At 41.0% G+C, this 27,868-nt stretch overlaps 1 protein-coding gene across 2 annotated transcripts; it reads left to right on the top strand.

The window, feature by feature from the left end:
• The first annotated feature begins 613 nt into the window (after nucleotides 1–613).
• LOC149275790 (epididymal sperm-binding protein 1-like) lies at nucleotides 614–15,389 on the top strand. 2 transcript variants are annotated; one of them, XM_089504331.1, is made up of 10 exons: nucleotides 614–636; nucleotides 3,007–3,165; nucleotides 5,716–5,862; nucleotides 6,646–6,807; nucleotides 7,275–7,439; nucleotides 8,518–8,664; nucleotides 9,990–10,214; nucleotides 11,924–12,091; nucleotides 12,337–12,395; nucleotides 14,084–15,389. In XM_089504331.1, the coding sequence occupies exons 2-9, from the start codon at nucleotides 3,102–3,104 to the stop codon at nucleotides 12,369–12,371; spliced, it is 1,113 nt and encodes a 370-aa protein (XP_089360457.1). In that variant the 5' UTR covers nucleotides 614–636; nucleotides 3,007–3,101; the 3' UTR covers nucleotides 12,372–12,395; nucleotides 14,084–15,389. The 2 variants fall into 2 exon arrangements, with proteins under 2 accessions (XP_089360457.1, XP_089360459.1); XM_089504333.1 differs by lacking the exons at nucleotides 614–636; nucleotides 3,007–3,165 and having other exon boundaries at nucleotides 5,753–5,869.
• The last annotated feature ends 12,479 nt before the right edge of the window (nucleotides 15,390–27,868 follow it).

Here is a 27,868-nt window from a genome sequence, read left to right as displayed (position 1 = left end):
TAGAGTTCTCTGTCAGAAAACTCGTGATACAATAAACTACAATTCCCAGGATTCCCTAGCACTGAGCCAGGACAGTTAAAGCAGTCTCAAACTAGATTATTTCTGCAGTGTGTTTTGGACCCCAGAATGAAATGCAGTTACCAGAGACAGGTAATAACCCACAGATCTGCCAATACACACTCTAGACTGCAGTCTACCTTCTATTTGCTCTTCCAAGGTGTCTAAGTATGAAACCAGGGCTTTGCTTAGGGCTGCCTGAAGAGGTAGAAACTTCTGCTTACCATTAGGCAGAGCAAAGCAGTGCAACACATCTGTCTGGGTTGCATACACTTGTGTGGAGTGGACAGGGGCAGCTTTGTAACAGTTCCTCCTGAGCTTTGTTCTTAGAGCAAGGGTTAAAAAAGAACCATGGTTTCATGGCTGAATAAGGTCCAACATAGAAAGGTGAGAATATAATATGTTACTTTCCTATTGGCTGGAGAAACCTATCCGATTGGTGGACTTTAGCTTAGAATGAAATTGGTTTGTTCTATGGCTGAGGTCTGATTGGATAGTGGGGTTCCACAGGCCAGTTGGACAGTTAGAAAAATCCGAAGGAAAACCTGGAGGAGAAGAGAAACCGTGGGGCTCAAGTGGGTAAGCAAGTGAGGAAGAGAAGAGTAAGGAAACCTCCTCAAATGTCTCTGTAGGAATGTAAGATCTGAGTATTGTTATTACATCTATGATGTTTATACCCATCATACATACATGGTTTCCCTCTCTTTTATCTTTATAACTATTGTGTAAGGTTGAGAGATACTGACTGACCCAAAGTCAGTGAGGGCCAAAACACACTGCAGAAAGAATCTAGCTTGAGATCATGGCTCAGTGTTAGGGAATCATGGGAATTGTAGTTTATTGTGGCACCAGAGATCTCGGACAGAGAAGGCTAATTGTCTCACAAAACTATATTTCCCACAATTCTCTAGCATTGAGCCAAGACAGTTAAAGTGGACTCAAACGGGATTATTACTAAATGTATCTCTGTGAGGCAGAAGGATGGATACTAATAAACTATTTGGTGTGGGTAACTGATCAAAGTACTCCATGTAATGCCACAACAAATCTCTCTGTCCTCACTGAGAAATCCCTACTTCTTCCAGAAGCAATGTCTCTGCCCTTTTGGGATGGTGTGTCACAGGACCGATGTTATGCGAATGTAGTGTAACGTTAATATACTGAGTAAACAATTTGAAATCCTCACTCCAGCACTGATATGTGAACATCTTGATCCAGCCTGAGCCACCAGCTTGCAGAGCAGAGCCAAGGAAGAGAAGCAGGGCTATCCCATTAGTTTAGAGCTTTGAGACTAGCACTCTTCTGACCTTCATTGTTACTAGATGATATGGTCTTGCTAGTGATGCTGATAAACAGCTGTTGAAGCTTTTCTGGCTAAGGAGCTAAAGATCCTCCTCCTCATCTTTCTCCTTTTCTGCTCCTCCTTCCTTAGTAGGCTATAGGCAATCAAACTACACAGTACACCACTCATGTCATTTGTAGTTTCACGATTTTGATTTTCAAAATAGGAAACAGCCATTTAGCCATTCAGAACCAATATTACACTGTGCTTGGTGTGTGTGTGAAATGTGTTATCCTTTTTTGCCCTTGCTCCAGCCCCAATAAGAATGGCTATCAGAAGGAAGCAACCAATGGGGCTCGACAGACAGGTGGCTCCGTGCTGCTCGTTCTTGCCCCACATCTTTGCTGTAGCCACCAAACAGTGTGGCAACGATGCGCTGCCAGAAAGAAGGTGCCGTAAATGGGAAAGGGCGCCGCCATGATACCATTTCCTGCCAGTGACGTCTGCACGCAGTGCGGCATGTGCATCATCATGGTGGCCCGGTGCGTACTAGGGTTCGGGAGCGTGTGGTTCTCCCGAACCCTAATTTTAGCCCCAGGCTGCCTCAAAGCAGAGGTCTGTTCTGGACCATTGTTACAAATCCTGGAAATGGAAAGTCGATGATGAAACCTTCAGTTAAATGATCTGTGTATATCTATCGTTTTGTAAGTATTAGGGATGTTAATGGTAGGAAATCACTCTTGGCAATCTTTTCTGCTACATTTGAATGAGCTTGTAACAAACAACAAACAAGCTCTTTAGCACCTCTGTGTTTGACAGAAGGCTTAAAAGGGCAACGAGGAAGAGATCTTGAAAAAACAAAACAAAACAAAACAGCTCTTTATCAAATGGTGACCTCTGGACTGTACCTGCCCCGCCCCCCACAGTAGTATTTTTTGTGGCCGCACTACCCAAGATTAATGAGACTCAAGGTAGATGACATCATATTTAAAGACAGCACAGGCTGAAGCTATATAAAAGCTTCAATAAAGTATAAATATAAAAGTTATTTTAAAATGATAAAACCATTTTGTAAAGTTAAAAACATTAAACATTGAAAACATTAAAATTTATTAAAAGCTTACATAGGCCACATTCCCACTATGATTTAAAGCAAATTGTGCGCTCTCTCTCTCTCTCTAACTTTATTGATGTAAAATGGATTCCTAGAGAAGTGGTCTCTCAGGTACAGAAGCAATATTTTTTAATTTGCAGTTTTCCCATTATCATGGGATCTTGCATCCCAAACTCCAGAGAATGTGGAGGACCTACTGTACATCACCCGTATGAAAACCTCTTCACAACAGCCAGTTAAAGGTCAAAACCTCTCTCTCTCTCTCTCTCTCTGTAAAATATTATATATACCAGCCTCATATGAACCCTGTCTTGAATGAATAGGAACAGGCTTGGCTGGTTTCTTTCACCTTGACTTTATGGTAACCTCAGTGCAGCTGTTAATTCTGTAACACTGAATTAGCAGCACTGGCTGTGCTGTACTTTACTATTGAAGTCAATGAAAGACTACCAACTTAGTGCTGCTGGAAAAGGCAAGGGTTAAGTCCTTATTTATTCATTGATTCATTCATCTCCAAGTGATGGCAGCATTTGGACGTCTCCTTCTGTTATAGCGGTGGGAAGAAGATGTGGCCAAGTGGGGCTTATAAAAAGAGAGAGCATGATGCATATTCTTCACGCCTATCACGTTCTCTGACTGGGAGCAGAGATGGCCTTTCCTGTAGCCGTCCTCCTGTACACCTGGGTTTTCCTTCCACTAGCTGCAAGTGAAGGTAAGAAATCTTCCATATCTGGTCCTTCTGATGCCTTCAGGTTGGGTTAACATGTCATAGTGAGATTTTTTGTAACTTATCAAAGCTTTAATAAAACACATGTTCCATGGGATGTAAGTTCCCCCTGACACTACTCATATTGTGGGTCTCTTTTTATGTGAGTATCAATATCATACTCCACAAGCAACAGAATACTTGTATTTGCAGAATTAAATGTACTGTGCAATATCCAGACATCCAGGTCTGGAAAACACAAGCTGTGAACAACATTTTAACAAAGGATGAAATCTGCTTGTGTGTGGGATCTTTTCTGAATGCTGGTGTCCACTTAATTAAAGGCCATTGTTTCTGCTGATCTATTGACAATTGAAGTAAAATTTGGTTTCTCTATGTCACATTTTGTTTCTTAAAAAGGCATATGCACACTTTTGTCTCATGAAGGGTGCATCTACACTGTAGAAATAATGCAGTTTGGCACCACTTAAGTGCTGTAGCTCCATCCTATGAAATCCTGGGATTTGCTGTTTTACAAAGTCTTTAGTCTTCTCTGCCAAAGAGTGCCAGTGTTTCACAAAACTACAAATCCCAAGATTCTGTAAGATGGAGCCATGGCAATTAAAGTAGTGTCACACTGCATTGTTTCTACATTGCATATACACCCTAAGTTACATTGTCTGGGCCAAAGTGGTAACCCAGTGATAAATTTTTTTTGACAAGTTGAGATACATTTTGGGTTTTCATTTTTGTGTTTGTTTACTTGTTTATGAAAAGAAAGCTGCAATTTCAGGGGACTGAAATTCGAGACATTTGTTAGTAGTATGACAGTAAGAACACCCTATAAGACCTTCATTGGAGGTCTGCAACGAGGATGCAGAATGCTGCCTGCTAGTGCATAATGGTTGAAAAGGACATAAAATATAATAAAACACTGTACTCTAGTAAAAACTGCAATAAAGTGGTTCAGTGTGGAGTGCCTTTGTTCAGGATTGCTTCTTCCCACAGTTGTCAGTCTCTAAATCATCTACAGTAGTTGGTTAGTAAGCTTGCAAGAATTCTCAGTCCTCATTGCAGAGTTGTTTTGGGGGAATCATCCTTAGAACTTCCCCCCAAAAATTGCACTCTTGAATATTTTGGGGGTCCCCTAGGCCTGCTCTTTTATACCTTTTGTTTTTGGATAGTGCAGTTTGGTTACATGATGAGTGGTGCTCAGTCTACTGAGATCACTGATGGCACATACAATTACAAATTCAGTTATGATACATGAATATGGATCACTGCAAGATGCCTCTACATAAAGCTGTCTTTGAAGAGTGTTTGGAAACTTCAGCTGGTGCAAAGTGCTGCAGCCAGGTTGTTTTCTGGAAAGGTTTACAATGACCTTGTCATTGGCTGCTGCTTTGCTTCTGGGCACAATTCAAAGTGCTGGTTATGATCTATAAAAGCCCTCCATGGCTTAGGTTCAGGTCATTTGAAGGACCATCTCTCCATATGAGCCTTCTTGGGCACTGAGACCTTTTGAAGATATCTTTGTCTCTGTCACAAGAACAGGCTTTCTTGATGTCCGTAAGCTCTGGAACTCTCTTTGTTGGGTTGGGTCCTTGCTGTCCTTCTGGTGTTAGGCAAATACGCAAACAATAAAAACAAAAACAAAAACAAACAAACAAACAAAAACACCCCTCTGACAGGTATCTAGAGCTGAAGAGTTTCCAGAAAGCACCTTTAAGAAAGTGCTGTAATTTTTATTGTTTTTTTTTAAATAACCATCTTTTTTGAGTGTATGTTTTAAATTATCTGAATATTGGGAACAGCTGGATACCATCTTAACATTCACCTTTGTAGGTTTCTGGCTTATTTATACCTGTTTTAAATTGTAAATGATTTTTAGTCCCAATTTTGGTGGGAAAGTAGGGTATAAATAAATAAATAAATAAATAAATAAATAAATAAATGATGTAACTCCAAACAGATTGACAAAACCATTGAATGAAATTTTCATAGAATGGATCATAGTGCCACAATTACAAAAAGTGACACTTCTTGGAATTTGTCATGTCATAAAAAATACTTTACTGATCCCTACATTCTTGGCTAGATTCTGAATTACTGATGGTGCAAAGCCTGTCACCTGACAGACAGTAAAAATAATAATGTTACCGATGCAGGGGTGTTCTGGGAAGGAGGCAGAATCAGTTTTGGATCTGCTGGGTCCAAAGTTTTTCTGTCCCTAGATGATTCCCAGGATCAAGCTTCTCAGCCAGACTGGTAGTGAGGGGCTAATGCAGTTAAAGCAAATGGCTACATAGAGAAGCTTATTGTAGAGATATCACACATCCTCCTTTCCCAGGACATGTCCTGTTTTTCATAGCTAAAATTTCTATGTAGGACTTTAAAATGTCTTCAAAGCATTTGTGTATGTAAGCTAAGAGACAGGTGGGCAGTAGCATCATTTACTGTGAACTGGCTTTCACAGTCATGTATTCTTTTTACCATGCTGTATCTTCTTGGCATAATGGAATGTCTGCTTTTTCCCCATGTCTGTTTCATTTTCAGTATTTCCACCCTGTGTTTTCCCCTTCATTTTTGAGGGTACATCATATTCAAAATGCACCACCAATGGTACCAAAGATAATCAGCCGTGGTGTGCCATAACCAGCAACTATGACAAGGATCACCAATGGAAGCCATGTACTATTACCGGTGAGAGGTGAAGAGTTCTGTTGGAACTGTCAACATCTGGCTCTGTGGTGGTCAGTAGCTTCCATGTTAGGAAGTTCAGCGCTTTGAACAGTTCCCTAAAAAGTCTAGAATATAACTGAGAACTGCACTCTTGACACAGAAACATTTGGCTACCCTTGAATTGTGGCCAACAACTTGTCCTCCAGAATTTATTTATTTGTGTTTTCCACAGTGGCATGCTGTGTTCTGTGAAAGGAAATAGATGCACATTCTGTCATCCAGTCCAGAAAATTTCCCTAACTCTAGACTCTTAGCTAAAGGAGGTAGTGGGGTTTCTGTCATGCTCCAGTTCAGCTATCAGAATCTTAAATCCACATCTCTTCTCCAGTTGCTGGAGGAAGGGTGGTCAAGCCAGAGGTGAGGATTAAGTATTTATCATACCTCCCATGCTTGATTTTTTTTTCCTCTTAAGGAGACATTTGCTCTCACATACAGATCTTTATGTGTTGCTGGTATGCAGTTAGACTTTGACTTCTCCAATTCAGAGGCTTCATTCTCCTCTCTGCTCTATGTTACTACCAGGGACAGGGAACCATTGGCTCACCCAGTAGTTGGACTGGAAATTTTACAATTCCCTGTGAGATGTTTGTGGGAGCTGAAGTCCAAAACATTGGGGCTCTGATTCCTTTTCTTAGATAGCACCAACAACTGTTCTTATGTAGCATACATCATTTGATGGCAGGATAGGAAGAGAGGAAGTTTAAACATAAATGTGAATAAAATTTGGTTTTGTCTTTGTCTTAGACTATGGAGGCAATTCAGGTGGACACCCATGTGTCTTTCCCTTCATCTACCTGCGTCATACTTACTACACCTGCATTAACAAATTATCCCAAGGGCGGTTCTGGTGTTCCACGACAGGGAACTATGATAAAAACAGGAAGTGGAGTTACTGTGCTGACACCAGTAAGTGAACTTGTATGTGTGTTGACTGAATTAGAAACTAGAGTGTTTGCTTGGCACAATCAGTGTGCCTAAGCGTGGCTTAAAGTGGTGCTGAAACACAGCAAGGAGATAGAATTTGTTTATTACAAGCTTAGATGCAGGGCCCTGGAGTGTAAAATGAAAATGTGAAATTCAAGATGTGATCCAGCCATCTTTGGCATTTCCTATATTAATTTCAGTGGGGTTAATTAAGTATCAGGCATATTAGAATCAAAGGGACACAGGGTGTGAACTTGTACACACTTATTTAGGAGTTAGCCTTGTGGATCTCAAGGAGATTTGGGGAATGAACCATTATCTAAATATCAGTTAGCTCATGCTTTCAGTAAGTGCTCCATGACTCAGAGTTAATACTTTGATCTCTGAGGGCTTTAACACTTTCCAATGTTAAGCCACACTCCTCTTTTTGTTTTCTCCCCTTCTTCTAGGGCTAGGGGAAAACTACCCTACCAGGGCATGTGTCTTCCCATTCACATATGAAAACAAGTTATACTCATCTTGTACAACTGCTGGAAGGTCTGATGGGAGGCTCTGGTGCTCGGTCTTCAAAAACTATGATATGAACCCCTCAGGGGCATTTTGTGAGCCCTCAGGTAAGCAATGTAGGAGATGGGAAGAGCCAGGCCAAGCCTAGTTGTACCTTATGAAGGGAGATGTTCTGGCTCATGTGAGAGAAGGAGGATGTGTTCAGTGTTAAGGACCATAAATGTCTCATTTTCCTCAGTCTCCTTATACCTTGCCAAAATGAGACATGATATCATTTGCACAATTAGCCTATGTTACTGGGGTTATGTGCATCATTGGCCCAAGAACATTTGCAAGCCAGCTCATTCTGACAAGACTGAACTATCTGTGAGACCATGGGCCAGGAGGGAGTGGAGAGTGAGGGGCTTGACAGATGGGCGGCCCTTTCAGCCCCAGAAGCAGGCCGTGGCAACCATGTGTTGTGGTCTGTGCACAGAGCAAGAAAAAGCTCTGAAAAGTGGCTTCTTTTTGCACCATAGAAGGGGTGCCATAACCACTGAAGCATGGTGTTATGAGGCCCCTTGTGTGCAGCACTGTTTGAGCACTGCCCACAGGGGACGTCATTGTGGTGCACCCCATGTAAATGGACATGTGCCAAGATGGTGCCGCAGCAGAGGAAGAAGGGCTTGGAGCGTGTGAATGCTCACCCCTTCTTTACCCTTAGTACACAGTCCGGCTGGAATAGCTGCTGTAGTAGGAGATGAAGCACTGGAGAAATACAACAGTTTGGCTTTGCTTCTGTTTTGGCTTCACTTTAACTGCTATGACTCAAAGCTATGGAATTCATAGTTTTATGAGATATTTAGCATTTCCTGTCAGAGAGCTTTAGTAGTCCACTAAATTACAAATCCAAGAATTCCAGAGCATTGAGCTATGAAAGTGAAAGTGGTGTCAAACTGCTTTATTTCTGCAGTGTGGCAGCAGCCAAAACGTCTAGCAGTATTCTCTTGATTATTAGATGAAGTGTATTGACCCAGATGCATTTATGGTCTCTCTGTGTCTATGACAACGCTCATGGTGAGCATGTGCACTCCAGGATTTACCACCATACCCCCGGAGGCATCTGAATTTGGACCTGCTCACCAGATTCTTTGTTTATGTTGCTTCAGTTAATATTCTTTGCTTCCTATTGTGATTCCTCTTCAGAACAAGCTCCTTGCAATTTCCCCTTCATCTACAAGAACAAATCATACTCTTCATGCACCAAAGAAGGGTCATTTGATGGACAGCTGTGGTGTGCCACAACCCCAAACTATGATAAGCACAGCAGATGGAAAGCATGTGCCACTGAAGGTATGGAATCTGCCCAGTGACCAAGGGCCCATTCTCACTACACAGTTATAGCACTGTTATTCCACTTTAAGCCTCATGGTTCCATCCTGTGGAGTGTTGGGGTGTGAAATTCTAAATACCTCTCCCCAAATTGCAAATCCCAGGATTCCATAGGATGGAACCATGGCAGCTAAAGTGGAATAATAGTGCTATATTTATATAGTGTGAATGGGCTCTAGTGTGTGCAGGGGACAGGGAACACAGTCCTTCTTGAAAACTATTACGCTTTTTGAAATACTGCTACTTGATAACTGTCTGTACTACCCAAAGTGTTAAAGGCTTTATACAGAATTCTGAAGTATGTGAGCAACTAACAATAACAGGCATGAAATAAAGGACAGTGATTGATTGATTGATTGTTGTTTACCGCCCTCAAGTCAATTATAACCAATAGCAACTTTGTGGATGAGACATTTCCAAGAACTCCTGTTGATTACTAAGAAGGGGAAGACAAGAGTCTGAATTCTGTTGTTAATCCAAACTAAAATTGGTCACTCAGGTCCTCTTCTGGACTAACCAGGATATTCTGGGGGCAACCCAGAGTATCCTGCCCCCTAAATCTGTCCTGACCTCCTCCCTCATTCTGACACTGGGTGGCTGTTTGCATGAGTGTTCCACTCTGTTACCTGGTATGGCCAAGGCTGGCACATATTGCTTGCTCCTGAGGTCAGACCAAGGCACCCAGCCTTGATCACATGGCTAGGCACCATGGAGATTATCATACGGGGGTTATTCTTGGAAAGGACTTGGGAATATATATTGTGTGACCAGGAAAGGCAGGAGTGATTTGCATGTGTATTGTTCTGTTGCTAATGGCAGGCCTCAGGGTGGGAGGGTCTGCAAAAGAGGATTAGTGTCTGCTTGATTAGTGCTCATTGTCTGCTGGGACAATGCTCATTTTCTCACCCTCAAAAAGAGGAGGTGTTTTTGATACAAGAGACCACACTGAACAAATTGTTGTCTACTGTGAGATTTTCAAGCTGCCTGAGAGAAATAAAGGTGTCCTTTGCTTGCTGTTAGCAGCAGTAACAGAACAGCATCAGAAACAACAAAATAACATTTAAAAAATGTATTGTTTCCTGCAAATTATTTGGGTTTTGGGTTAAAAATTGTATTTTGTCTAAAATGCAACTTTTGCATATAAAAATAATCTTTGCAAAGTTTTCACAAGGAAGTCCCCAAGTGTGTGTGTGTGTGTGTGTGTGTGTAAGCAAATGACTATATAATAAGCAAAGATTTATAGCTTGGCTTTACCCCATGTAATATGTGCCTTTTCTCCTCTATAGAGTATGGAGGAAATTCCAATGGTGCCCCTTGTTTCTTCCCCTTCATCTTCAAGAATCAGAGCTATGAAAATTGTACGAATGAGGGTGAAAAGAGTGGGCAATACTGGTGTGCCACAACACGGCACTATGATGTGGACTTAAAATTCAGCTACTGTGCTGACACAAAATTAGGAATCTTGGAGCCTCTTGAAGAAGGAAGATTGCTAACGCAGCCTCCATTAGCAGGTAACCAGACATTTCCCAGGTGGGTCTGGAAGGAAAAATGTTGGCTTCAGATATAGAGGCCAAGTTTATCTGTGTTTACTTGGAAGCAGGTGACACTGAGTTCACTAGGGGTTCATATGAAATAAATGTACCTTAGGTGGCTGTTTGCATTGAAGGAGAATATTTCTCATTGGCACCACCAGTGATGGATTTCCTCTCAATGCAGGCACCATCTTCGGAGGAGTTATTTTAATCAGGAGCAAAGCAAGGGAGGAAGGGGAGCAAACTGGTTGCTGTGATCCCAGTTATTAGCACTTCACTCACAAGTAGTTGCCACATGAGTTTTTTTCTTAGAAATGTGCAGATTATGTTATTGTTGTTGCTGTGTGCCTTCAAGTCATTTCTGACTTATGACAACCCTAAGGTAAAGCTATCACAAGGTTTTCTTGGCAAGATTTGTTCTGAGGGGGTTTGCTATTGCCTTCCCCTGAGGCTGAGAGCATGTGATTTGCCTAAAGTCACCTAATGGGTTTCATGGATGAGCTGGGAATTGAACCCTGGTCTCCAGAGTCATAGTGCAACACTCAAACCACTATGCCACACTTGCAAAGCCATATGCAATGCCACCTTCTGTTTGGCTGGAGGCAGGCATTAGGTGAACCAGCAGTGAAAGCAAGAAGGGGCCAATTCACATTAAATAGTCATGGCACTTTTAATCTACATTGACTGCCAGGGTTCCAATTTATGGAATTCGGAGGACGGTAGTCTGTTGAGCCACTAGAGCACCCTGGTTGAGAATTCTAAATGTACCTCTCTAAACTGCCAATCCCAGGATTCCACAGGATGAAACCATAGCAATTCAAGTGGAACAATAGCAGTATGGTCGCGTAGTGTAAACAGGTCCAAGAAAAAGCAGCAAGGCCTGAGGGATTGGTAATGGACCCACTCTATTGTGACACAGGCCTTGACAAGTAGTCAGTATTGTTAACCCCTGATGGCATCCCTTCTATATGCACTACACACACACACTACATTACTAGTTCCTTGGTACACCAAACACAACACACAAGCAATTCTTTGAACTGCAATATGGCTTTGACTTGATTACAGTGAGTTCAGTATCAGGCAATCAGGCCAGAACATGTGAGACATTACTGAATGCTGACCATCAGGTCTTCTTGTCTCTGACCAGGAGCATTACCAAAGCTTGCTCTCTACTGCAGGATAGCTAAGACCTCACAAGCTATTGGACATTAGGGACAGGATTGCACCAAGACATTTTGGTGCCTGAGGCAAAGAATAAAATGGTACCTTCTCCCATTCTGCGGATCAAAGCTGACTGCACTGGCAGCTAAATATTTAATGGTAATGATGGGATAGCACCCTCCAATGCATACAATGACATAGGAGGTGCAGGACAGGCTGCATGGCACACAGCTGCTTGCTGCTACCATCCAGTATCTGCCACTTGAGGCAATTGCCTCACTCTGCAAAACATGATAAGAGATTGGGTCTGATTTCTTTGACATGTAGCCCTGAGCCTGTGGTTTATGGGATAGCAAGGGAAAGAGAAGAATCAGCCCTCCTCTTAAATTTGTACAGTGATTCTAGAATGCAAGAGATCTATCTGTCTTGAGTAGCATGATTGTTATCTATGTTGTACACTCTCACAACCACATTTCTCAGTTTATGGCTCTCTCTCCCTTCCCCTGCATCTTCCCTCATAACAGTTCCAGGAAATAACACAGATTCCAAGGAGCAGTGTGTCTTTCCATTCATCTATAAAGGGAAATCTTACTCAACTTGTACAAGAGATGGTTTGTTCTCCTGGAAGCTCTGGTGCTCTCTCACAGCCAATTATGACACAGATCGGATGTGGAAATACTGCAATCCTTCAGGTAAGGACACTGGTTGAAGATAGTGATTGCTAGAACTTCAGGAGGTACCTTATCTGCTCTAGAGGCATAGTGAGGAAGAGATAAAGGAAGGAGTAAAAAGTGATTGTTTAGACAAAGCTTTCATTCCACACCTCCATTGCTACATGAAGCGGCAGCTAATCAACCTGTGCAGTTTTACTTCTACAGTTGCCTCCTTTTCTATTTCTAAAAAAAATTAATAACAAATTTTCCCAAATTTTCAACAGATTTGCAAAATCAAAATTCAACTCAGCCATATTGAGAGAGCAATGAAATGCAATATAAGGTAAAGCAAAGTAAATCTCTTTGGTATCTTCCTCCACCATTCTCTTTCCTCATCCTTTTTTTAAAAATTATTAAAGCATATAAAGAATTACAAATATTGACATAATCAACATTCTCACAGTGATACAGTACAAGTACTATATACTACTACAAGACAATACAAATACAGAGACATACATTTAACATTTAATACATAACACTTAACACTTATTTTCCTTTGACGGATTCTACAAGTCTTCTTAAACACTTCCTCGTTTCCTATACTATACCTATTCATACGAATCAAAATAAGAATTCCTAAAGATTCTTTGCATAAGGTTGAGATTTTCAATAAAAAAAACCCGGGGCTAATATGATCGATTTCAAAAGGTCTGAATCATTCATATAATTTATAATTCACATTCCCATCCACATTCCATATCCATATCTCTACAGTGATAGTATTATTATCAATTATCAAATTTGGGAGTAAAGGCAGATAAGAGATACCATATTCAAACAAGAGGGGGAATAATGTCCATTTGAGACAATAAATCTGAGTAATATATAATATATACATTCCTCGTCCTTTTTGGACTTCAGGCAACTATTTTTGTCCCCATGGGTGGCTCCCTGCATCACAGGTGCACCAGAAGTGACATAATGTTACTTCTGATTGACACTTTCTCCATTTTTGAGGGCAGTTTTCTTCCATTTAGGAGGTGTTGCTGGTTCAGAGGGAGGTTGCAAGTTGAGCTATTGCATTTTTGTGTATGCTTTGGTGACTTAAAGAAATTTTGGGGTGAATATTGCCTCAAAGCAAATAAATATTTCCTTTTTGAAGGCTGGGGTGGGGACTACAGAGCCTTTGAGGTCTTAAAGTCTGCAAAGCTTTGGTTCAGGGGTCATATGCAGTCTGCAGCTGCACTTTTCTCATCCTTAGCCTATAGCTTGTTCAAGATGAGATTGTTCACACACAGGGTAGACAAATCTACCAGTTTTGGTGTCTCTCAGTTCATAGTTTGGCCAGTGTTAAATTTGGTTCATCCCAGACTTTGAAATTATAAACTCGCAATAAAGTTTATATGAATTTTTGTGCACCTTTGACCCCACACATCAGTTTATGTGCAATTTTGTCTAAAAACCCTGCATATTGTTGTCCTAGCTACAGGAGGAATTTCAGCATGATTATTAGAAATATATACATTCGGTGTGTCCAATGTACATTGTTTTATAGGGGTTTTTTTAAACTGGAAAATTCATTTTGAAAATTCACAGAAGTACTTACTGACACAGGGGGCTTAGTGGTTGAGATGCCAGTTCTGATGACTGGAAGATTGGAAGGTTGGCAGTTCTAGGCCTGAGTGCTGCATGATGGGCTGAGCTCCTGTCACTAGTTCCAGCTTTTGCCAACCTACCAGTTCGAAAACATGCAAATGCAAATAGATAAGATAGGACCATTTCTCAGTGGGAAAGTAACAGTGTTTGGTGCAGTCATGCTGGCCACATGACCACCAGAGCAGTCCTTGGACAATGCTGGCTCTTCAGATTAGAAACAGAGATGAGCACTGCTCCCTACAGTCGGTTACAACTACACATTCATGTCAAGGGACTACCTTTACTTTTTTACCTTTTGACTGATCTTGCTCTATGCCTATAAGATATGGTGTGACTGTGACTCTGTGTGACTATTTTTTTTTTTTATTCCAGATTATGCAGACCAATCAACAAATCATCTATGAATCCCATTAAATTAATTCTCCAGTGGGATGTGACCAGTTTCTCCCTGGTTCTATCCTACTTCCAAAGATAGAAAGGAAGTCTTTTATACAGACTGCCAACACCATTCAGCCCTTTCCCTTGGATTATGCTTGGGCTCTGATCTCTGCTGATTGTTCACCCTCAGCACAAACAAACAGCAGCTCAAAAATACCCACAGCATAGCCAATATTGCTCTCATTTTTGTTCCAGAGTTTGTCTGCCTATTATATGAATCCTGCCTTCATTTTTTCTCATCAGCCACATTATAAAGAATCATGCTGCAGAAATTCAATGGCAGAAAACGTTCCTCTCCACTCCTTTCTTATTTGCCTTCTCTGTTTTTTTCTATTTGCCCTTCTTTCTGAAAGAGAGGGAGATGTTCTTTATGCTCTGTAGTATGGGAAGGTTCTTTGCCATTCTTCAGTAGCATGGAGAACAGCAATGGATCTTGAAAGGAAATGCAGTGGCTCCTTGATGACAGTGGATGATTATTTGTGGCAGATTGTGGTGGTGATACAGCCCTTCATGCATTGAAGATACAAAGTCCCATATTAGACATATCTATTGAAATTAATCACTTATTTCTTATATTTCCACACCATCAAAGGGTACTGTATGTTCTATCAACAGTTCATATTCATTTTTAAAAACCATTTGCCATAACATTTAATCATCTAAAGATTTTAAAAAGTTTACAAGTTTCTTATCTCTGTTGTGCAGAAGGGGTTAACAAGGTTGGGCAGTGGTGACTCATAACATTGTAGAAACTGTGGTGATGTGAATGGACCATTCTGTGGGAAGGAGATGGGAGTATCAACATCCTCTCCTCACCATCTGTGGCTCTGACATCTCTTTGTTTGCCTGAACATTAAGAAATAAGGAGTTCAACAGAGATCAAATCTGAAATGTTCCCAGGTTGCTGAAAAAGTGAGGATGTGTACTGTAAATCACCTGAACCGAATTCACTATTGTCCGAAGAGGCTGTTTTGCCATGACACCAACATTAATTGGCCTTCTTGTTCCTTTGTGACACCTTACATTTTAATATCAAGATGGAATGTGCTACGAATGTATAATATACACACAATATGAAATTGGCAAGCGATTGTGGCTGAATGATTGGTACACATATGTGTAATGGCCTTCTCATGTGTTGTGGCTCTGATAATTGATTGAGCTTTCAGGACTACTCAGAAAGTATTAATTGCTAATGTTTCCAGCTGGGCAGCACAGGACTCCTGCCTATATCGTCTATGTAGAGATGAAGAAACAGACTGCTTATAGTATATCTGCTTAATCATTAATAAAGTCTAAAGTCTTCACAGATTCCTAAAAATGATGCCTTTGTAGATGGTAAATCAAAGACAAGCATGAAAAGCCAAATCTGCCACTGGGAAGCATAAAATTCTGTGTTGTCAGTTTCTAGTAGGATTTTTACAGTTTTTCTCAAACTCTCCAACATGTTGCGACACCCAGATTGGAAAAACAAACAAACCCAGCCCAAATATCTAGTATTTCCATTTTATTTCCAGTAATTGTGGGGTGCCTTTTGGCTGAATTCTAATATGGGAAAGGTTTCAGGGGCCACATCCCAGCAGTGGGAAGGGTCAAAGTTGAAAAAAGAAAAAGAAAGAAATCCAGCATGCTTGAAAGCTACCCCTTTTCTTCTGAAAAACCCAACTCAGGACCAAAACACATTGCAGACATAATTTTGTTTCACACTGCTTTAACTGCCCTGGCTCAGAACTGTAGTTTTAATAATAATAATAATAAAATTTATTTATATCCCGCCTCTCTACAAAAAGCAATCGAGGCAGCTTACAAAGTTAAAATATAGCATCCAAACCCTCAAACCCCCCCCCCCTTAAAATACAATTAAACAGTGTGGAATTAAAAGCATAAAACATAGTTAAAAAACAATACAATAACTGTGGTCAACAGTTAGATTTCCTTCCGATGGCCGGAGAACTATTCAGGAAAGTGTTTTTGTGAAACATTTAGCCTTCTCTATCAGAAAGCTCTGGTGCCACCACAAACTACAATTCCCAGGATTGCCTAGCACTGAACCAGGGCAGTTAAAACGGTCTCAAACTGGATAATTTCTGCGGTGTATTTTGGCCCTCTGTGAACAAAAAACAAACAAATAAAAAACCAAAAAAACAAAAACAAACAAACAAACAAAAAACCATTTTATGTATGCTCAGAGTAACATGCATCATACCTTGCTGAGTGCCTTCCTAGTACTGGTTATTGATCCTTTTAGGATGAGTTCAACTCAAATTAAATGCTCAGTGTACACTTGTAATTCCCTAACATGGTTCCTTGGTCTCAGGGCCAGGCCCTTCTTCTCTAGTCCTAAGAGTGAGGAGTAGGAGTCTCAGGGTGAGAAAAGTGGGTGTGTATATATAATTTCTTCACTGGCTAGTTTGCCTCATTTGTACAGCTTTTCTTGGTGCTTAATGATATTGTCAGGAGCTTTCTCTTGTAAACATCCCACCGCAACTGTAACATAGAACCATAGACTCAGTTGGAAGAGACCCTGTTGCACCAGATGATGGACCTTTGATGTTTGGAGACACTAAGGAAACAATAAATCAGATCTAGGTTTGCTTACAAGGAAAAACATCTTTATTTGAAAAACTTACAGTTCATCAGGTGTAGCCAAATAAAAAGGATCAGATAGCGAAAGATCCAGCACAGAGCAATTGACCTGTCTGGACCCTGCTAACGGGATAGGAAGTATAATTCATATCATACTTGTTTACAGAGCTGCCTGCCTCAAAGCTTCAATCAGTGATTTACTGCTTGTGTCATCTCTGAAATGCTATATCAAAACTTTCTCAGCATGGCAGCGTGCAAGTCTTTGGCATATAAAATCCTGGTACCCATGCATCAACTCTCTGGAATATAAGCTCATATGTATGCATCGAAGGATGCGGTGGTTTAGTGGTTAAGATGCCAATTCTGACAAACGGAAGATCGGAAGATTGGCAGTTCAAGGTCTGAATGCTGCATGATGGGGTATGCTCCTGTCACTAGTCCCAGCTTCTGACAACCTAACAGTTCGAAAACATGCAAATGCAAGTAAATAGATAGGTACCACTTTGGTGGGAAGGTAACAGCATTCGGTGCAGTCATGCTGGCCACATGACTACCAGAGTAGTCCTTGGACAACGCTGGCTCTTTGTCTTAGTAATGGAGATGAGCACCGTCCCCTACAGTCAGTTATGACTAGACATTCATGTCACGGGACTATCTCTACCTTTTTTACTTTTATATGCATCAAAGCAGGTATGCTGGTTCCATGAACTCACTGTTTATTTGTCTTTTGTCTGTCGTTTGACTCATCTTCCAGTTGAAGAAAACAAACAGTATTACAAGCTCCATGTTAAAGCAGTCACACATATCTGCCAGCGTATATAGACCCCTTAGGGCCATCTAGATCAACCCCTGCCAGTGCAGAAATCCACACCTGAGGTATCTGAGAAGTGAGTGTCTAACCTCAAGTGAAGTAGGAGAACATACCTGAGGTGTATACTTCTCAGTCTGCCTCCTGTGACATCAGCAGGGGTTATCCCTAGGTTTGGGACCTGAAATTTCAGGGCCTGGGAGAGTCCTGGCCTGGCAACACTATTCCCTCATGTCCCAGTGATCACTGAAGATTTCCTACCCTTCCTTACATCCATCCAAGATCAGCAAATGTTTCACAATATCTTCCACAGAAGGCTGCATAAATTGTGGGCATGCTGCCATGTTTACTTTGATAGGATTCCCAGGTCCCACCCACTCTTCTGGGAAGAGCACTGTCAATGTCCTTTCTAAATTAACCATGAGATAGATGTTCAATTTATCTGTTCCTATATATTTTTTTTAAAATTGCATTTATCCTGTCTTTTTGAGATTTTTTTTTAAAAAACCCTGTCTCCAGAAACTTCTGTGGAAAGTATAGAAATTATCACAGAGTTCACCTAAGTACTCACCTTTGTGCTTTCCTATTTCTCAAAAGTAGGTTGCCACTTCAATTGTGCCTCCTTTTTATCTCCAAAGGTCAAAAAGCTGCTTCAAGCTACCTTGTGTGAAAGCTATTTGTGGGTGTATTTTGGGCATATCATGAGAAGACATGTGTCATTAGAAAATACAATAATGCTTGGTGAAATAGAAGGCAATAGGAAAAAAGGAAAATCACATTACAGGCAGATAGACTCACTGTCCTGAGTTTGCAAGACCTGAGCTGGGATGTTGATAAAAGGGATGCTTGGAGGTCTTTCATTCATAGGATTATCATAAACTAAAGTCAACTTGAAGGCAATTAACAGCAATAATTTGTGGGTGACTCAGTCAGTCTTCATTTCTGGTAGAAAATATGTCTTCCTTACCTGTCTCCTATAAAATCCCGTTGCTTGGGAAAACACTGGACATAGAGAGGAAGCTTCTAGACTGCAAATTCACCTTCTATAATCTTGGAAGTAAAGAGAGGTGCAGCAAACTCACACAAACGAATATGTGCAATTGGGATGTAGCAGTGATAAACACAGTGTTCCCCCTCTATCCCTGTTGTCATTGGTTTTCATCTCACAGAATGATCTTCTTCATAGTGACATTAAAAAAGAAAGTTGTGTTAGTCTATTTTAGCATAAGGAGACATAAAGGAACCCAGAAGCAACTCTGGGATTAAGTGGGAAGAACATATTTATAGCACAACCTTTTGTGGGCACAGTCCCCCTTATCAGATCTGGTGAAATAAATGGTGTCCTCAAAAGCTTATATTAGAAATTTCTTCCTCCCTGTTCATCTCAGAAGTCCTACGGGATTCATTTCTGCTTTTATTTGATATTGTTAGGCTTGATTTCTCTTCCTTCTATGCTGCTTTCTGTCTGTCTCTCAGACATGTACTCAGAGTTAGCAGACCACCTCTTTCTCTGTCTACCAAGTACATGTATTTCAATTTGATACAGCTGTCTGTTCATTGAAGGCCATCTTTCGTGATATTTCCAGGGCCCATCTTCTATGTATGCTAACATACTGCCCTGTGTTTCACTTTATTGCCCACTGGAGTGGTGATGCAAATCATACCAAAAGGTATATAGGCATGGATGAACTCACCATAGGATTCCCTTAGCAATACAGAGCTGAGCTCAGGTAATGAAATCCAGGACCAGGAAAGAATGGTGCATCTTTGCTAGTCCCAGACAACCCATCACTCCTTCTGAATATGACCCAAGAAAGAGCAAGGTAAAGTGTGATTGCATGGAAAATAATCTATTTATGACCATGGACAAAATCATTTTTGATCATGGGACATATCTGTGAGACCTGAACCTTAGCTCTTCCTTTTGTAGCTGCATGGCATGAGAGCCAACATGAGATCAATCCAGGTCTTAAACAGATAAATCATTAAGCATGCTATTTGTTCAGTCCCTGGGTTTGCCATGCAAACAGCAGAGTTTTGCATTTATGGAAGGAAGAAATACTCAAACAGGGCACAGGAGAAAAAGAAGTGAGTGAACCTCCCATTCTTTGTATTTGTTGGAGTGACTTAGGAAGGAGATGACCTCTGCTGCGATCTCTCTCTTGTACGCCTGGATTCTCCTACCTTTGCTCACAACAGGTAGAAGTAAGGAATATTCCAGTTGTTATTCTTGGTTTAGTTAACATGTTTTAGCAATAAATTACTAATTTTTTCATTCAGTGAATTTTTTATAACTGATCAGAGCACACACATACCTTTATTTTCTTACAGTTCTGTCAAAGGAAAAAAATGTGACAGTTGGAAGTGGGATACAATACAGTACAGACATCAAAGTGGGTGATTTTGACCTTTCTCAAATCAAGGTTGGGATCATTCCCCAGATGGTAGTAAAATTAATTTAAACCAGGGCTGAGCACTCTGTGGGCCTCCAGATATTGCTGCACTACAACTCCTAACTGGCAGAGCCAATGGTGAGAGATGATGGGAGTTGAAGTATAAAAGCATCTGGAGAATGACAAGTTACCCACCCTGATTTAAACAAAATGAAGCTCCTAGACAGGCTAGAGTCCAACTAATTCTCTGGGTGAAAAAATACAGCTAAATGAGTTTAAAGAAAAGTTCATTCATTAGTCACGGGAAGAAGCAACTGCTTCCTACTTTCCAATCAGAGAATAAACAGCTGCTGCAGGCTTAGTTCATCCGTCCTTCTGTGCCAGGAAGAGTACTCAGATATTACTACCAGTTGCTCAGGGCTGGCCTAGCAGAAGGAGAGCACATTCTGACCATATTCTTGGGCTGATGATTTATATATACATTGGGGTTGTAATATTATTATAATAAAGAGCCTGTGTAGTATAGTGATTTGAGTGTAAGTCCAGGACTCTGGAAGGCTTTGAATCCATGCTTGGCAATGGAAACTCATTGGATGACCTCCCATTCTCTCAGTCTCAGAGGAAGGCAATGATAGACCTTCTCTGAATAAATCTTTCCAGGAAAGCCCCAGGATGGGTTGGTCTTAGGGTTGACATATGTTGGAAAGAACTTAAAAGAACACTCAACCACAACATTACATCTGTTCTAAGGCATCTTCATAGTTATTCAACAGTTTTAAGAACTGTTTTTATCTATATTGCAAAATAGTTAAAACTAAGGATGATGACAGTCAAGATGACTGATAATAATAATTCTTCCATGGAACTACAGTTATTTTCTTTTCTATAAGTACTGAATCTCAGTTTGTAGTTCTCAATATTTTAGAATATTTTCTCTTTGTCTTCCATTTTGTCATCCCCAGACATTGCTATATCCATAATCCATCTATAATCAGACCAACTCCATATTAAGTTTCTGTTGGAGGATAAGTCCACAAAAGTAACATTGGCTGCCACTAAATTTCTTACAGAGGCAGAGAGAATTAGAGCTCTCTCTGTTTTAGATAAAAGTTGATAGTAACTGTTCTACTGTTTTACTGTATAGTTTTATTCTCTATTTGATATCTGTCCCTTTTTATTTTAGGCTTGATTTTTTTATTGGATCTGTGGATCGTAATAAACAATTTGATTTGAAAAGAGCACTTGTATTGTAGATGTGACAATCCAGGGGGACAATAGAACCGAAAACAGAGAGAGGGGAAAAGTTGTGAAATATGAAGATCTACAGACTGAAATACAGCACCTCTGGGAAAAGAAAACAATACTGGGGTTTGTGGTGGTAGTTGCAATGGGAGCAATTTCAAACGGACTGACAAAACATCTGAATGAAATTGTCATTAATAGGTTCACAATGGCACAATTACAAAAAGTAGCACTATTTAGAATATGCCATGTTATCCAGTGATATCTCATTGGTTCCTAGATTCTTGGAAAGAATCAGAGAAATGTGCCATTGGAATATGGCACCGGGTGGCAGCTGGGCTGTCAGGAATATATGGGGTGTTTTGGATGTTTATTGGATATTTATTACCTGCACTGAAAGAATAAAGCAATAAAATAATAAAAATATCCAGAACATCAAATTTCAAATGAACGTTTCTGCTCTGTTAATTCATTTGCAAATGATGTTAAGGAAAAAGCAACATGGGATATACAGTGAATGAAATAAAACATGTATGTGAGAGTCAGGGTGACTCAGCAGAAGCAATTAGAAGCCACACAGGTGTAAAAGGTAATGGAATTAACAAGTCCTAAATGCCAAGGACAGAAATGCAAAGTGGATAATTGAACACACCTGAGAATTGTTAAGTGGTCAAGGCTGAGATGATGAAATCATTAATTGTGGGTTGAACCAAGAGAACCAATGAGAGTGGATGTACACGCCCACTGGGTGGAAACAGACAACAGTGGGTGGTATTTTCCAATGACTATAATAATGGCTATGAATCCCAATGTATTTTGTGGGTAGTAGTGAGGAGTTGTATTGGATAATTTTGGAGCTGTATATAGTAGAATAAAGTAGATCTTTTATATAAGACTACTGAGTTGTCTGGTGTCTTGAGTGAAGATACAAGAGCCAGCAGGATCCTGAAGAAGTGTGAAGACTTCTGTGGAAGCAAGAGTGAGAAGGCTTGGAGAGTTTGTCAGGGTCTTCAGCCTATTCTCTGTAACTCTGCTGCTTTAGAGCAAAGCTTTAACCACTGGCCAAAACTGGTCAGCGCCGGTGCGTAACAAGGTGGTGAGTTCGAGCCAGAGGTGAAGAGCTACAACTCCCATCATCCCTGACAAATGAACCATCTGAAGAAAGTGGCAAATTACTTGGCTTGTACACAGTCATTTAAAGGGACTGAGAAATTAAAAAAAGCCTTACGTTAACCCAGCTGCAATGAATGTTTGTCACATCCCTACTACAAACATCTGAAGATACTGGTATGGGGAACTAAAGTTAAGTATGCTAATCTCTGACCTTTTTTCTGCACCTAGACAACAGGGGTTATTCTGATGGACAAGCCTGTGTCTTTCCCTTCACCTACAAGAGCCGAACTTTCTACCTGTACCAATGAGGATGATAATCTTGAGAGGTTTTGGTGTGCCACCACAGGAAGCTTAGATAAGAATAATAAATGGACCTACTGCACTGATACAAGTATGGATTTTGTGGAGGTCAGGGTTAGATAGGCAAGTTGTGTTTGTAGACCAAAAAGATTGAGAGGAAACTGTAAGAGGAAAGCAGGAAAAGACTGTGCAGAAAAGGAATGCAATTATTCCTTAACTTTATTATTGAGGAAAACAATTAGTAATTTCATCAACTTTCTTCCCATTTGAAAAAATTGAAAACTGCAGTTTTTGAGGATCATTATAGGTTCAGGACTTATTCTAACAAAATTTGCACGTAGTATTTCTGCACATAAAACTGTATTTTCTGTGCAAAAAACAAATCCCCTTTCACAAAAATATTATTTTCTGAGCAGAAACTATCTAAAGGCCAAGAGCCTTGCCTGTTATGTCACCTGTCAAATCTAGTTGTCAGTAATAGTTTGTAACATCCAACAAGGCAGGAGACAATGAAGTTCACTGGTTTTCTAAATCTGGTTTATTAAAGACACAAGTTCTCAGACAAGTTTCCTTTCCTTTGCTTCTTTCCCCTCCCCCTGTTCTGTGTTCCCATATTCTCTTTTCATCACTTCCATCCAGGACAATGTGCAAATCCTCATGGACCATGTGTTTTCCCTTTCAACTACAATGGGAAAATCTACTCATCTTGCACACCTGATGGGTCATCCAATGGAAAGCTCTGGTGCTCTCTGACCAGGAACTTTGATGAATACCCCGAATGGACATACTTTGAACCCTCAAGTACAGGAGATAGATAGATAGATAGATAGATAGATAGATAGATAGATAAGAAAAGCCAGGTTTTTAAAAAAGGAGATTTTTTTAAAAGGAGGATCTAATAATGAGTGCTTCGTTGTATATACATTGGAAAAAAATTGAGCCAGCTTGTAAATTTGCAAGACAGGATAATTGTGAGTCTTAAACCCACTAGCCTCCTCCTGGTCACATAGGCTAAGTCAGAAATTTTAGTGGGTCCTTGTTGTAAATGTTTTCACCTATTCTGCTCTGTCAAGGGTTGGGGATGATGACTCATTTGCCTAATTGTCAGAACTCATATGTCATGACTGACAGATATTTTAAGCACAGAAAGTGGTGAAAGATGCCACACTCGTATCACTATGCTCCTGAAGGGTGAGGGGACATTAACTAAATTTAGCTCTTACTGTTAGCTAGCTGAAAATGAAGAGGCCCATGTTGGAACTTTCTATACAGTGATGGTTAGCCGATAGGAACAAGCATGACCTCCTCAATTTTGCTTCTGTGGTAAAAAGTTAATGACAAACCCATCTTGCCACCTTGGCACAGCTGTGCTTAGAACTGCATGGGGGAGTACACCAAAAAGAAAGCTTATGTTGTGAGCTAGGTTTCCCTGCATTGTATGTTTGCCTCATTGCAAAATTAGGTTTGTTGGCAATGAAGTTATCTCCCCAGTTTAGATGCTTGCTGACCTTGTCACAGGGATTGGAGGCACACATACATATACAGGTTGAAAATGCAGGGTCTAGTAATGCTATAGGATAAATGTCGGTTTTGCCAATTGCCTTTAAGCCTGATTATTATGAACACGAACCTTACAAAAGCAGAACAAAGTTGCACAGGTGTCAGTCATCATCCATTTTACAGTTTCTGTGAATCTGTCTTAATGTACTTCTCTTAACTTCTTAACTGACTCTTTATTTCCTCCAAAGAACCCCTCCCTTGTGTCTTTCCTTTCATTTTTAAAGGGAAGTCCTACTCTGCATGGGTAGGGATGGAGCTGGAGATAACGTATTGTGGTGTGCCACAACTAATAATTATGACAGGGACACTAAATGGACAACATGCTCTCTTCAAGGTAGGAACCTCATGATATCAAGAAACTCAATGGATGGAGTCTAGGGCATAACTAAAGACTGAGAAAGTAAACTTGTGGACTACAGTGCCCAAAATCACCCACCTGGCATGGCCACTGGTCATGCAGGATGAAGGTCTCTCAGTTGTAGTCCAGAGAAATCACTTTTCCAACCTCAGGCAATAATCCTGTTTTACAAATTATATATTTAATCTGATGTGTTAAAAGAAGGTATATACATTCCTCAGAGTAATTTGTTGTTGTTGTTGCAAAATCTATATAAAAGTAGGAATGGGTTACAACAGTGGAGTTTATCTCATGCAATTTTAGCACTAACCCAGGCATGAGACAGGATTGGGCTGGAATGAGTTAAAACTGATATTAACGCACACAAAATTGCTGCTGCGCTGCTGCCCGACCATCACCCGTCCTCCAGCAGTGCTCTGGTGGCCAATTTTGGTACTACGCATTCCATAGTTCCAAAATTGGCCACCAGAGCACTCCTGGAGGGCGGGTGATGGTCGGGCAGCAGCAATTTTGCGTGCATTAACATCAGTTTTAATCCATTCCAGCCCGATCCAATCCCATGCCTGGGTCGGCATTAAAATTGCATGTGATAAACTCCATTGTTTACAGCATTGGCCCTGCCTGTACTGGCTATAAATCTGGGTTGAGTTCTGGAGCATAATGCTGGGGTTAAAACTGGCCCCGAAGTGACCCCAGTGGTAGTTGCATACACTGGAGCAAACCCAGTGCACTGTTCACATGGGTAAGCTGAATCCATACCACATCAACATGGCTGACCCGTTCCCTGCTCCTGGAGCCACAGACGCCACTTCTGAACCTCTAGGAGCTCAGTGGACAGGCTGCCTGGTGTGCCATTACCTTTCCTGATGGTGGGCTTACCCACGTGACCAATGAAAAGAGAGGGTAGAAGGAAATCGCCAATCATAAGACTGGAGTTTCTGGAGGCCCCAGCCATGTGATTGGGGTCTCTCAACGAACGGGAAGAAAAACATGGGTTTCTCAAATCACGAATCCTAACCTTAACCCTAACCCTAACCCTAATCCTAAACCTAACCATAATCCTAACCCTAATCCTAACCCTAACCCTAACTCTAATTCTAATCCTAATCCTAACTCTAACCCTAAACCTAAACCTAACCATAACACTAACCCTAAAACTAATCCTAACCCAAACTCTAATCCTAACCCTAACTCTAATCCTAACCCTAAAACCTAATCCTAACCATAACCGTAACCCTAATCCTAACCCTAACCCTAAACCTTAACCCTAACCCTAACCCTAACCTTAAACCTTAACCCTAAACCCTAACCCTAACCCTAACCCTAACCTTAACCCTAACACTAACATTAACCATAACCCTAAACCTTAACTCTAAACCCTAACCCTAACCCCTTAACCGTAACCCTAAACCTGAATCCTAACCCCTAACCCTAAACCCTAAACCATAAACCATAAACCCTAACCCTAACCCTTAACCCTAACCCTAACCGTAACCCTAACCTTAAACCCTAACCCTAAACCATAACCCTAACCCTATCCCTAACCTTAAGCCTAACCCTAATCCTAACCAGAACCCTAAACCTTAACTCTAAACCCTAACCCTAACCCTAACCCCTTAACCCTAACCCTAAACATTAACCCTAACCCCTAACCCGAACCCCTAAACCATAAACCCTAACCCTAACCCTAAATCTAAAACTAACACTAATCCTTAACTCTAACCCTAACCCTAAACCCTAAATGCTAACCCTAACCCTAACCCAAACCCGAACTCTAAACCCTAACCCGAACCTTAAACCCTAACCCGAAACCATAACCCTAACCCTAACCCTAACCTTAACCCTAACCCTAATCCTAACCATAACCCTAAACCTTAACTCTAAACCCTAACCCTAACGCAAACCCTAACCCCTTAACCCTAAACCCTAACCCTAAACCCTAAACCATAAACCCTAACCCTGACCCTTAAACCTAACCCTCACCCTGACCCTAACCCTAAACCCTAAACCATGAACCCTAACCGAAACCCTAACACTAACACTAACCCTAAACCTAAACCCTAAATGCTAACCCTAACCCTAACCATAACCATAACCCTAAACCTTAACTCTAAACCCTAACCCTAATCCCTTAACCCTAACTCTAAACCTTAACCCTAACCCTAACCACTAACCATAAACCATAAACCCTAAACCGTAAACCCCAAACCCTAACCCTAACCGTAACCCTAAACCCTAACCCTAACCCCAACCCTTAACCCTAACCCTAACCCTAACCTTAAACCCTAACCCTAAACCCTAACCCTAACCCTAACGCTAACCCTAACCCTAACTCTAACCATAACCCTAACCCTAAACCTAACCATAACCCTAAAGCCTAATCCTAACCCCTTATCCTAACCCTAACCCTAACCCTAACCATAACCCTAAACCCTAAAGACTAACCCTAACCCTAACCCTAAACCCTAACCCTAACCCTAACCCTAAACCCTAACCCTAAACCTTAACCCTAACCCCTAACCCTAACCTTAAACCCTAACCCTAAACCCTAACCCTAACCTTAACCCTAACACTAACACTAACCATAACCCTAAACCTTAACTCTAAACCCTAACCCTAACCCTAACCCCTTAACGCTAACCTTAAACCTTAACTCTAACCCCTAACCCTAAACCCTAAACCATAAACCCTAACCATAACCCTAACCCTTAACCCTAATCCAAAACCCTAACCCTAACCCTAACCCTAACCCCATACCCTAGCCCTAACCCTAACCCTAACCATAACCCTAAACCCTAAATGCTAAACCTAACCCTAACACTAAATCTAACACTAAACCCTAACCCTAACCATAACCCTAACCGTAACCCTAACCCTAACCCTAAACCTTAACCCTAACACTAACCCTAACCCTAAACCCTAAACAATAAACCTAACCCTAACCCTAACCATAAACACTAACCCTAACCCCAACCCTTAACCCTAACCCTAACCGTAACCTTAAACCCTAACCCTAACCCTAATCTTAACCCTAACCCTAACTCTAACCACAACCCTAACCCTAAACCCTAACCCCAACCCTAAGCCTCAACCCTAACCCTAACCCTAACCCTAACCTTAAACCCTAACCCTAAAACCTAACACGAACTGTAACCCTAACCTTAACCCTAACCCCTAACCCTAAACCCTAAACCATAAACCCTAACCTTAACCCTAAAATTAACCCTAACCCTAACCCTAACCCTAACCCTAACCCTAACCCTAATCCTAATCCTGACCCTGACCCTGACCCTGACCCTGACCCTAACCCTAACCCTAACCCTAACCGTAATCCTAACCCTAACCCCTAACCCTAAACC

Source organism: Sceloporus occidentalis, unplaced genomic scaffold (genome assembly GCF_023333645.1).
Source record: "Sceloporus occidentalis isolate IW3139 unplaced genomic scaffold, rSceOcc1.0.p SCAF_265, whole genome shotgun sequence".
Taxonomy (NCBI): domain Eukaryota; kingdom Metazoa; phylum Chordata; class Lepidosauria; order Squamata; family Phrynosomatidae; genus Sceloporus; species Sceloporus occidentalis.
The sequence above is the reverse complement of the archived record's forward strand: the minus strand, read 5'-3'. Positions and strand labels throughout refer to the sequence as shown.